The sequence below is a fragment of the Crocodylus porosus genome, unplaced genomic scaffold (genome assembly GCF_001723895.1).
Source record: "Crocodylus porosus isolate Cpor-Errol unplaced genomic scaffold, CroPor_comp1, whole genome shotgun sequence".
NCBI classification, from domain to species: domain Eukaryota; kingdom Metazoa; phylum Chordata; order Crocodylia; family Crocodylidae; genus Crocodylus; species Crocodylus porosus.
In genome coordinates, this window is record NW_017728947.1 from 43,935,683 (window position 1) to 43,946,959 (window position 11,277).

At 45.6% G+C, this 11,277-nt stretch overlaps 1 protein-coding gene across 6 annotated transcripts in view; it reads right to left on the reverse strand.

Moving 5' to 3' along the window:
- Positions 1–11,277, reverse strand: part of MYBPC3 (myosin binding protein C, cardiac) — a 102,986-nt gene that overhangs the window by 42,319 nt on the left and 49,390 nt on the right. For all 6 annotated transcript variants that reach the window (XM_019552252.1, XM_019552251.1, XM_019552249.1 and 3 more), the window contains 3 exons: positions 2,947–3,113; positions 2,457–2,622; positions 1,139–1,245 (listed from right to left, as the gene is read on the reverse strand). In XM_019552252.1, coding sequence (XP_019407797.1) covers positions 1,139–1,245; positions 2,457–2,622; positions 2,947–3,113 — 440 coding nt within the window. The remainder of the gene's footprint in view (positions 1–1,138; positions 1,246–2,456; positions 2,623–2,946; positions 3,114–11,277) is intronic.

An 11,277-nucleotide genomic window follows, 5' to 3' on the forward strand; every position in this document is an offset into this window, starting at 1 on the left:
GGGCCGGTGCTGTTCAACATCTTCATTAGCGACCTGGACGAGGGTGTGGAGAGCACCCTGTTCAAGTTCGCTGATGACACCAAGCTGTGGGGTAAAGTGAATACACCGGCAGGGAGGGACCGCATCCAGGCAGACCTGGATAGGTTGGAGAAGTGGGCGGATCTGAACAGGATGTGGTTCAACAAGGACAAGTGCAGGATGCTGTACCTGGGGAGAGGGAACCAGCATTATGGTTCTGGGTTAGGGGCTAACCTTCTTGGCAGCACAGAGGCAGAGAGGGATCTTGGAGTCAGGATTGACTCCAGGATGAATATGAGTTGCCAATGCGATGAAGCAATATGCAGAGCCAACTGCATCCTGTCATGCATCAACAGGGGGATCACTAACAAGTCCAGAGGGGTCTTGCTCCCCCTCTATGTGGTGCTGGTCAGGCCGCAGCTGGAGTCCTGTGTCCAGTTCTGGGCACCGCACTTCAAGAAGGACATGGAGAACCTGGAGAGGGTCCAGAGGAGGGCCACTCCTATGAGGAGAGGCTGAGGGACCTGAATCTCTTCAGTCCCTGCAAGAGGAGACTGAGGGGGGATCTTGTGCCTGCCTACAACCTTATCAGGGGCAACCAACAGGGACGCGGGGAAAGTCTGTTCACCAGGGCCCCCCTTGGAGTCACCAGGAACAACGGCCACAAGCTGGGGGAGGATAGGTTTAGGTTAGATATTAGGAAGAACTACTTCACTGTAAGGGTGGCCAGAGCCTGGAATGGGTTTCCCAGAGAGGTGGTGCTCTCACCTTCCCTGGAAATCTTCAAGAGGAGACTGGATAGGCACCTGGCTGGGGCCTTATGACCCGTGCCACCCCCACTGCTCCTTCCTGCCCACGGCAGGGGGTCGGACTAGATGATCTGTCTAGGTCCCTTCCGACTCATTGATTCTATGATTCTACTAGTAATAATTATGATGCACTGTTACAAACAGTCTCCGTGTTGTGCCTGGTGTTCTGGCACTGGGAAAGGTAATCCTGATGCTGTTTCCTGACGCAGTGTTTTATTTTGGTGGCTCGCTCAAGTAGTAAGGATAATTTTGTATTCATCAGGCCTGTGCTATTCCTATTAAATATTAATAAACACATCTAAAACAGTCACCCAAAAACTGAAGTTTGGCAGAAACGTTGTAAGCAAATCCCTCAGGGATGAAAGAATAGTCAGCTTCATCTTCTGGGGTTACATCATCAATGGTTAGCTTATGGATTCTGAAAAATAAAAATAAGCATATGTAACTCTTCACAGCAGGAATGCTCCTGCATCAAATGAGGATTTGTAGACTGTGGTACACAATAGGTTTTTATTCTCCGCAGTGTCAAATCAGCACATAAGAGCACGAGCAGAAACATTGGTCTGTTTCTCATACAGGAGGGTGTCAAACATCTGACTTACAAAGTCACTTAATCCAGCCTGCCAGGCTTTCAGCTGGCTACTGGAAATGGGGTGCATGGCTAGAGAAGGGTGAGCTCTGCTGCAGAATCCAGGTCTATTGGGCCCCTGTGGAAATGGCTATCAGCAGTAGGAGAACAAGCAGTGGCTATGCTGACAGCTGGTTGGCCTTCTGTTGCCAGTCCCACCACATCTACAACTACTGCCATCCCCATTATAATCACTGTTTGTTCCATTGCAGCTGGTCCTGTTCCCATCACCACTGTCCCATGCCTTGTACTCCATGCTGAATCAGGTCCATCAAGGAGTCTTGTGGTCCTGAGACATGGGGTGAGTTTAATATTCCTGTCATAGGGTATAGCTTCCTGCACAGTAGAGTGCCATTTGGAGATGGCCTCAGTTAACTTCCACCAAAGAATATGGCAAACCAAACCAATGTTACAACAAATAAAACTCCAGGTGGAAGCTCTGTCCACTTCTTGTCAATGCTCAGCAGATAAAACATCAAAGGAGTACCAAGGAATTTTTTATATAATGAATAAATGTTTCAAAATATGCATACTTATGTGCAAATGTTTACATAAAAATATTCTTTTAAGAATGGTAATACATTATCATGAAGGAAGCTACTTCAAAGTACTGAAATCTCTTTTCCATATCAATCAATCAATCTGTTTCATTATGACTATTTTAAAGGGACCATCAGTGTAATTTCTAAGCCATTTAAACACTCAAAGACATGAAATGCTGAGTGAAGGCTGAAAATCAGCACTGATGTTCTATTGCACCAATACACACCAACATTTGTTAAACATACATGCAGCCTGCATGAACATACCAATACTACACAATGCAGAACATACAGAGTAGGAATGACCACATGGTCATTTTGCAAAGGAAGGTTTCTATTTCCTACTGCAAGCTGAAGTCAATTCAGAGTCTTGGCTTATAATCAGATCCCCATCACGTACTATCCAGAGAGGATTATGTTGTTATTAATCCTACTCAAGATTTCTGAAGCAGAACTCACCTGCCAATATGAGAGATCTTTATCCTCTCATTTGGGATAACCTCTTTCCCATTTTTCAACCAGATTCCTTTCACATTCTCATCAGATACTTCACATTTGAAGACAGCCTGGTCCCGTGCCTTCACTGTCAGGTCTGCAATACTCTGATAAACTTCCAGCTTCTTCTCTAATATTGTGAAATGTGTGAAACAACAGCAAAAACATCAATAGGCCAGAGGTCAGATAAAAGAAATCCATAGTGTGCAGGGCTTTAACAGGACTGTTTATCCACCTGATATTATGGTATCTGTTGCATCTGTCACACAGGCCTAAATTTTCTTAATGGGTTCCTTGTTGCCTAGATGATCATCCCTCCCATTATGGTGTAGTCAGTCTTATTGTCTCTGGTCATAATAACTATCTCACCTCTTCAAACTGCTATGAACAAGGTGACCTTTGTCCCCTTGCACATTTCAGTCTCCATGATTATCCAGCATAATATGGGCCTTACCTTGTACAAACAGTTCAGCAACTGACTCCCCACCATTGGTCTTTACAGAATAGTGTCCACTGTCCTCCTTAGTTGATTCATTAATGATCAGATAGTGCTTCTTCCCATCCTTTTTAAATCTGTATTTGAAAGCCGCTTCCCGTGTTAACTCAGTTCCATCCTTTTGCCTGAAAGTCCAAATAACCTTGTGTCATTCTGCTGTTTACTTCAGTCTTTCTCTTTTGGGGTAGGATAAGGATCAGTAACATGTTATTGCTATCTGGGATGCTTTAGACAGCCATCTTGGATTGATAGTTATATTTCTTGTTGGCAAAACATTGAACATATCACAGCACTATAAACCATTACCTGTTGACAATTAATTTTCACTGAGTTATTGACTTGGTATGAGAGGGTACATTAATATGGAATACTTTATTATGTTTATTTTTACATATATTTATAAGTGACTGTGCTGAATATGGTACAAGAAGGTATGATAAAGACTGCCCTTGTCCCAGTAAATATACTTTTAAAAGACTGACATCAAGAAAACAGGATTCACTAGAAAATTCCTATAAGGAAACCAATAAAAGATTACTCTTACTGATTATTATTTATTTATTAACCCATAATTTGTGGTCATCATGAAAGAAATTGATTTTAGAAGTGATTTAAGAAATCTTTATAGCCATTTCCATTCAAAGATCTCAAAATACTTTATAAACATTATTAAATCAAAATAACCTAGGAGGAAATGTACCAATTATAATTCTCATTTACCATATGGGGAAAGAGCTACACTGATCTAATATCTCAGTAGCATAAAACCTAAAAAAAACTTCCTCAATTTATTTACAAATAACATAAATGAGTTGTAGTAACTAGCTTGATATTTCTGCTGATATTCCTGTTACAATCTTGTCTTTATTAACTGAATGCTGTTGTTACAAGCTGTAAATGAACTTTCCTTTCCCTTTTGGAATTTAGAGGTGCTCATTTGGAAAAAGTAGATTTAATTTCTTGTACTTTTATAGATTTTTAGAAATTCTTGGGTGTCTTTTTTGTTAGTTTATTTGTGCAAAACACCAGAATATGTCTGTTAAAATTAACTATGTTCTTTGTCGGATAAAAAATTGTAGTGCCAGCTCTTGGACCACTAATACAGTAGAGCTCTAATCCTGCACAAGGATGTATGTAGGCAGAGTTTTTCATTTAGATGGAGTACGAGTGAAGTAACTGGGATCAAGTCAAATGCAGGTTTAAAGCCTACACAATGGAAAATGTTATTATGTAGGACAGTGCTTTTCAACCAAGGTGCCATGGCATCCTGTGATGTTTTGAGATGTTTTTAAGAGTGTCCAGCAATGTTAGTACTATTAGGGGTGCAAACACAATTCACATAATAGACTCAGAGTTTTCAAACAGAAACCCATAATCTAATCCATAATCCACATCCTTCCCTGTTATGGTCTTTCAGAATTCTTTGGAACAGAAGAATTGTTCTATTGTTTTTCTGTAATAAAAAAAAGACGTGTGAAAACTAAGAGCTGGCATTTTCTGAGTGCCTTGAATCTATCAAGGGGTGCCTCAGATCTAAAAAAATAGAGAACCACTGATATACGGTCTTAGATGTGACTATTTGTAAAGCAAGATATTATGTAGGGATGGCAAAATATATTTCTGTATTTGTTTTCTTCACAAATACAGGCTATTGTACTTTTGGCTTTTAATTTCTGTAATGGGAGTTATGGCTATTTTGGGATTTTTGCTTATCTTCAGTTAGGATGCTAATTTTGGTGCTGTATATGGTGATTACATTACTGGTGAAAGGCTCTATAGACAAGGAGTGGAACAATGAAACTAGAAGTTCCTTAAAAGAAAACCCCTCCATATTACTTCTGCCTACTTTACAACAAAAGTAAAAAGAGGGTCCAGAGGAGGGCCACTCGTATGGTTCCCTACCTTGGAAGGGGCCGGAGTGCTGGCATGCCAGAAAAACAAAATGATGGCAGGGGGTACATGGCAGGATGCCCTGCTCGTGCCCCTTGCCCCCCACCCAAAGCCCCTGCCCTGCTCATAACCTTTTCCACCCCCAGCCCAGGCTCTGTGGGTGTCAGCAGCTACCCAGAACCTGGGTCAGCTGCAAACATCTGCTGCCCCTCTGGCCCCGGCCCCCTCCCAGCCTCAGACCCAGCCCCGGGCTCTGGGGATGCAGCACATACCGGCAGTGCTCCCCGCTGTGCTGCCCTCGCCACTTCTGCAGAGCAGCGTTGGAGCCCGGCGCGGCAGGGCACAGCGGGGGCCGCAGGAAGCTGCCTGCTCCCCGCTCCCCGGCCACACTTCCCCTGCGGGGGGGGCAGCAGTGAGGGGCACAACCCTGTGCTGCTGCTTCCATGCACATAGGGGAAGTGTGGCAGAGCAGCTGGGAGCAGGCATCTTTCTGTGCCTCCTGCTGTGCCCTGCCGCGCCGGGCTCCAACGCTGCTCTGCAGAAGCAGTGAGGGGAGCACTGCCGGTGTGTGCTGCCTCGCCGGAGCCCGGGCCCGGGGCTGGGGCTGAGAGGCAGCAGATGTTTGCAGCTGGCCCATGTTCTGGGTAGCTGCTAGTAGCCACGGATCCTGGGCTGCTTGCAGCAGGGCTTCCATGGGAGCAGCCCGGGCTCTGTGGCTATCAGCAGCTACCCAGAGCCGGAGCCGGCTGCAGCCGGGAGGCTACAAACAGCTGCCTTCCCACCCCGGCCCTGGCCCCAGCTGTCTCCCGGGCTCCGGGAAGGCAGCAGGTGCCGGCACTGGGCCTGTTGGGGCTGGGGAGGCTGCAGCTGGCCCTGGCTCTGGGTAGCTGCTGATGGCCACAAAGCGCGGGCTGCTCCCAGCGTCGCTGTACCCAGAGCTGGAGCCTTTCCGGTTCCAAAGCGTACCATGCTTGGCAAGCATGCTGGGGGTTGCTGACCCGTTATAAATCATGTTTGTATATGTAATGCTGCTAACATTGTGTGGCTCCCTGTGGCACCTTTGTAAGGATCTTAAGGCACCCTGATTGGGAATCATTGATTTATTCCTTTAGTTCCCCATCTGTAAATGGGGATAATGATACATTGCTACCTTCCAGATGTATTGTGAGGATAAATTCTTAAATGATTGTAATATTAATGCTTCCTCAGATACAGGAGGCATGGGGGCCATATAAAACTATGGTTGAACAGAATTATTGTTATTTCTACAATTTTCAGGTTATTTTCATTGGAGGCCTTATAGGCTGGTGTGCATACCAGTCAGAGATAGAAACATAAAGACCAAACTGCAGATCTTTTCACACCTCTTTCTTTAGGGATTGCTTTATTTCCCAAACATACTCAAAACCCCTTTACTATGTTAGAACAAGCTGAGGTGTTTTTGGCTTCATCCAGCTGGTCTGCAAGGCACTTTTCTAGGATACTATGGAGAAATCTGCACTATGATTTCTCTCATCTTTGGTCAGTAATTTCTCTTGCCTAAAATGCAAGAAGCCAAATACCTTTCTTCTTGTAGGTCACGTGCTTGCTTTTATTTGTGTACCCTTGACCAAAGCTCATAGTTTGAAAAGGCTAAAAGAGGGGCTGTAACAGATGTATTAGGGCCAGTACCCTGTTACAGGTTACAAATTAACCTACTTAATTTGCAGTTTTTCTGGAAATCGTGAAAACCGGTGGTGTCCACGATCACCAGGAAATATTCCCATGCAATCAACCCAAACCCCTTCCCCTAGCGTATTATTCATATGGTACACTGTTTTAGAACCTCCCAATCCTTACTGCAATACATAGACAATGTGGCAATCCTTGCAACCAGCCTCACATGCTTGAGACTTACTCTCTGTGGCAATGGCAGGGTCTCTCTGCCAATCAGTGGCAAAAAATGGGGCTGCCAGGAAATGCCTGCAAAATTGGACCTTTGTGCTGGAAGCAAGCTGTGAAAATGGCTTAGCCTTGCTGCAAGTTAAGTAGGTCCCTAGTTATAGGGTCTAGAGTGCTGAAGTTTCTCCCTAAAGTGACATGCACTTACTTTCTCAATATTGCCTTTCATGTGTTCTTTAGCTGATGACATTTATTCCCCTTGTTCTGATGCTGACAAAAGGACATTCATTGGGTCTCTGAAATAGTTTAAAAAGACAGTCCAATTCTAGACATTGAGCTTCTATTTGCCTAGTTTTCTCTTGTCACTGCGCATTTCAGAGTCTTTATTTGGCTGCTTGCACCTTGTCAGGGAGACAGCTGCAGCTTTGCCCTTGCTTGACCAAATGTCTGTCCCACAGATATCAATTTTACACAGTGTTGTGATGGTGAGTTGTTTTGAGACATAGTTGCAGAGAGTGACAGCTGCTTTCACTCTGGGAGGGACAGAGATGGGTGTCTCCCTTCATAACTGGCTCTCTGTAAATGGACACTACACATTAATGTATGTGTGTGAATGTGTGTGCATATATATTTTTATTTTTAATAGTGTAATGTATATACTATGCACGTCTGTGAGTCTCATTTAAATTCTTAGTTCCTTCCTTTGGGAGAGCAGATGAGGAATAGCAGAATCCAGAAATATTGTCAGCATTGTGAGAATAGCTAACAGTTAGTTTGTGAAGCTGTTAACAAACATGAAAGGATTCCATCTTGAAAGGAAGCTGAGAATCGATGTGCCAGACTTGCTTACAGTATCTTTTCCAGGCAATGTTAGCATCTTGTTTGAAATCATGAACTAGCTGGACTCTGCTGAATACCTCTCATCACAGTCTCACAAATCAACTTTGCATAATGACTGACTATGCAGTCATGTATTTTAAAATGACACTGTTGTTTCCTGGCTGCTCTCTTAAGGGATTCTCCCTGTTCCCTTGTGTTCGTTAACCTCTTGATAGAGATTCCCTGTTTTTTGTGCCTACTTCCCTGTGCTTGGAGAACCTCTTTTTGTTCCCTTGAGTTTCTCTCCCATTTCCTGACACCTGTCACTGCTTCCTTGAAGACAAATTCCTTCAGGATGCTGTTACTTCACTTTTTCCATTCTGGCTCTAGTCCTCATCAATAATAGTTTCTAAGGGCCATGTTTGGTATCTGCACCTGTTCAGGGGGTGCTAACATTTTGAGGCATATGCTCTGTAAGTACTGCTGTGCTAGACACTTGGCAAAGGGGACACAACTTAGTAGATACGAAATGGGGACTATACCTTTTTTGCATTACGTGGCATTGCATTTCCAAATAGGAAATGTAAAAGCCACACCTTAGTTAGTGCTGCCCACTGTACCCCATTGGTGACACGTAGGGGGTATAGGTGGGTGCAGCCCCCACACCCCTCAGTGCTGACACCACTGGTGGCGTCTGTGGGTGGTCTGCAATCACTGCTGGCTGCTGCTGCCGTTTCTAGCAGTGTCTGTAGGTGGTTGCCAACCACTAGTTGGCATTTGCCACCCCCACTGCTGACAGTACTGCAGCTGCCTGCAGCAGCTCCCCACTTGCCTCCGCCATGCTCCAGCCACTGACAGTGCTGCCGCCACCTGCAGGAGCTCGCCGTGCCCCCCAGCCTCCAGGGGCATACAGTGTTCATGCTGTACCCTATGCAGGAAGAAAGCCTCTACCCATTGGCATTTCTTCTTAACCCATTCAACAAGTCCCTAGCTTCTAAAGCTTCCCACATCTTAGGATGGAGAACAGAAGATTCCATGAAGTCCATTGTGGTCCTCACCATGCACATATAGTTAACCTGTATAGTGTTTAGAGTCAGATATTCAACTGACCCTGGCCCTGCAGTCTCAGTCTTTTTCCAGTGCCGGACTGGAACTGGGGAGTGGATGCAGGTGAACTAGTTGAAACTGAATCCAGAGATGATGGTGGTGGGAAAACTGCTTGACTTGAGGTGTGGAAAGGGGTGTAGTTGGGACATGTATCATTGATGGGGTTCAGCCTCTCCTTATCACCCAGGTTTGCAGCCTTGTGGTGCTCCTGGAACCTCTGCTGCACCTGGATTGGATCTTCAGGTGGTGGTGATGGCTGGGGGAGCTTTTCACCAACTCATCTGATAAGAAGGCTGCAACGCTTTCTTTCAGATTCCTTCATAATTTTGAGGCTAGACTACTGCAATGCATTCTGTGTAGGGCTGCCCTTGAAAGTCATCTGGAAGCTGCAGCTGATGCAGAATAGGGCTGTGTGAAGCCTGAAATCCAGATCGAATCAGAGGACCCTTTAATCTCTCTGAATTGAATTGGAACCTTTCGAATCGATTTGGAGAGGTTCAGAAAGATTTGGCGATTTGGACATAGACCCAGCTTTAAATCTTTTTTCTATGTACCTCTAGGTAGTGGGCAGCTTGTGAATGCTGCGATGCTGGGGCAGATAGTGTCCCACAGAAGCACAGGGGCCTCCCCTGCATGCTCAGCAGCAGACCCAGAAGTAGACCAGAGCGCACTGGGGGGCCCCTCTGCACCTCCCTTGGTGACTGGTGCTTCCTGGGTCTGGGGGGGACACCTGGGGGCCCCCTGCGGCTGATCACTGAGCCAGAAGGGTGCGGGGAGGTCCCCAGCGCACTCCCCAGTGGACCTGGAACTGGACCGGAAGTACTTCTAGTCCACTTCCGAGTTTACTGCCGAGCACACAGGGGACCACCCCCACCCTGCGTTCATATGAGATGCTCCATCTGCCCCAGCACTGCAGTGTTCACGAGCCGTGCTGGCACCCTGAGGCATGTAGAAGAAACATTTAAAGTTGTGTCTATGTCCAAATCACTGATTCTCCAGATCAGATCAAATTTTCAGATTCGGATGAATCAAATTTGGACAGTGATCCAAATCAACAGGAATAGGGCCTGTTTCACAAACTCCTAATGCAGAATATGGCACCCTGCCTTCTGGCAGGGTTGGGTTGCCAGGAGCATGTAACACCAGTGCTCCAAAGTCTGCACTAGTTCCCAATAGCTTTCTGGGTACAATTCAAGATGCTGATTTTAATATATAATACTCTAAAATAGGGGCAAGCAATGTTTTTGGCCAGAGTGCCGAAAAAACTGTGATATCTACCTTGTAAGGTGCCAGAGTGCTGATATGCCAGAAAAACAAAACCAGGATGGGGGGTACAGGGCAGAACACACTGCATATTATAGTATAGTTAATAAACACAAATGTTGCTTTCTTACAGTAAATACCAAGTTTTCTAAAAATTCAAAACCTGGTGACAATAAATAAAACTTCATGTACTACCTTTGTTGTTGTATATTCTTTTTTTGTTAAGCATGTTGTGATGAGACAGAAAAAGGAGGAGAGAGAGAATAAAGAAAAAGAGACAGAGGGAAAGAAAAAAATAGAAAAAAGGAGAGAGAAAAAAGAGAAGAAAAAGCAAAAGAGGAGAGAAGATGAAAAGAGTAAAGAGAGAAAAAGGAGAGAAAAAAGAAAGAAAAAGAAAAACAAAAGAAAAAGGAGCGAAAAGAAGAGGATAAAAGGAGAGGAGAGAGGAAAAGAAAGAAAAACAGAAAAAGGGAGAAAAGGAGAGAAAAAAAGAAAAAAACAAAGAAGGGGAGGAGAGAGAGAGAGAAAAAGGAAACAAAAGAAAATGAGGAGAGAGAAGAGAAGAGAAAGAGAAGAAAAAAGAAGGGAAAAGATAGGGAACTACAAAATTCAAGGCAAAAGTTAGCTGCACAGCAGCACCTTTCATCTTACGGGTTCCCCCTGTGGCTCTCCCCCCTCTGCTGATTGGTTGAGGAGCTGCACTTGCAGCTCACTCCTGATTGGCAGAGGCAAATACTGAAGTTTTAAATCTGGGACCATTTTTGTCTCCCCACTGCTGATTGGCTGAGGGGCCCCTGGAGGGGCTTGCAGCTGACTGGCAGGTAGGCAAAAATGGCACCATGTTTAAAACTGCAGTTTTTGCTTCCCTGATGATTCATTAGGGAAACACCTGCAGTTGCTGGAGGGTTTAGGGGGCTTATTACATGATTTTATCCCAGTTTAGCAAGCAGCCCTAGGCTGGCAGTGCTGAGGCAGGTGGAAGCCGTGGGGTTGGGCTCTGTGGTGCACAGTGTAAGCTGGAGGGTGGAAGGGGCTGGGAGGCGGGCCCACGCCCTGCTTGGCTGTGCTCTGCCTGGCGGTTGGCCCCAGGTGTCGGCAGGGGGAGCAGCAGCCAGAGTGTACATGGCTCTGCCTGCCTGCCTGCTGCATTGCTCCCAGAACACCCAAGCCAGCTGCCCCAGCACTTCTGGCATAGAAACCTAGCAGAGTTAATGCTGGCCAGGAGGTTACTAGTGTGGTCACCAGGCTCCTCCTACCCCTCCTTGCTGTCCCAGGGAGCACCCCCCCCCCCCCCCCTGCCCACCTGCAGACCGTCCTGCTGCAATGAGC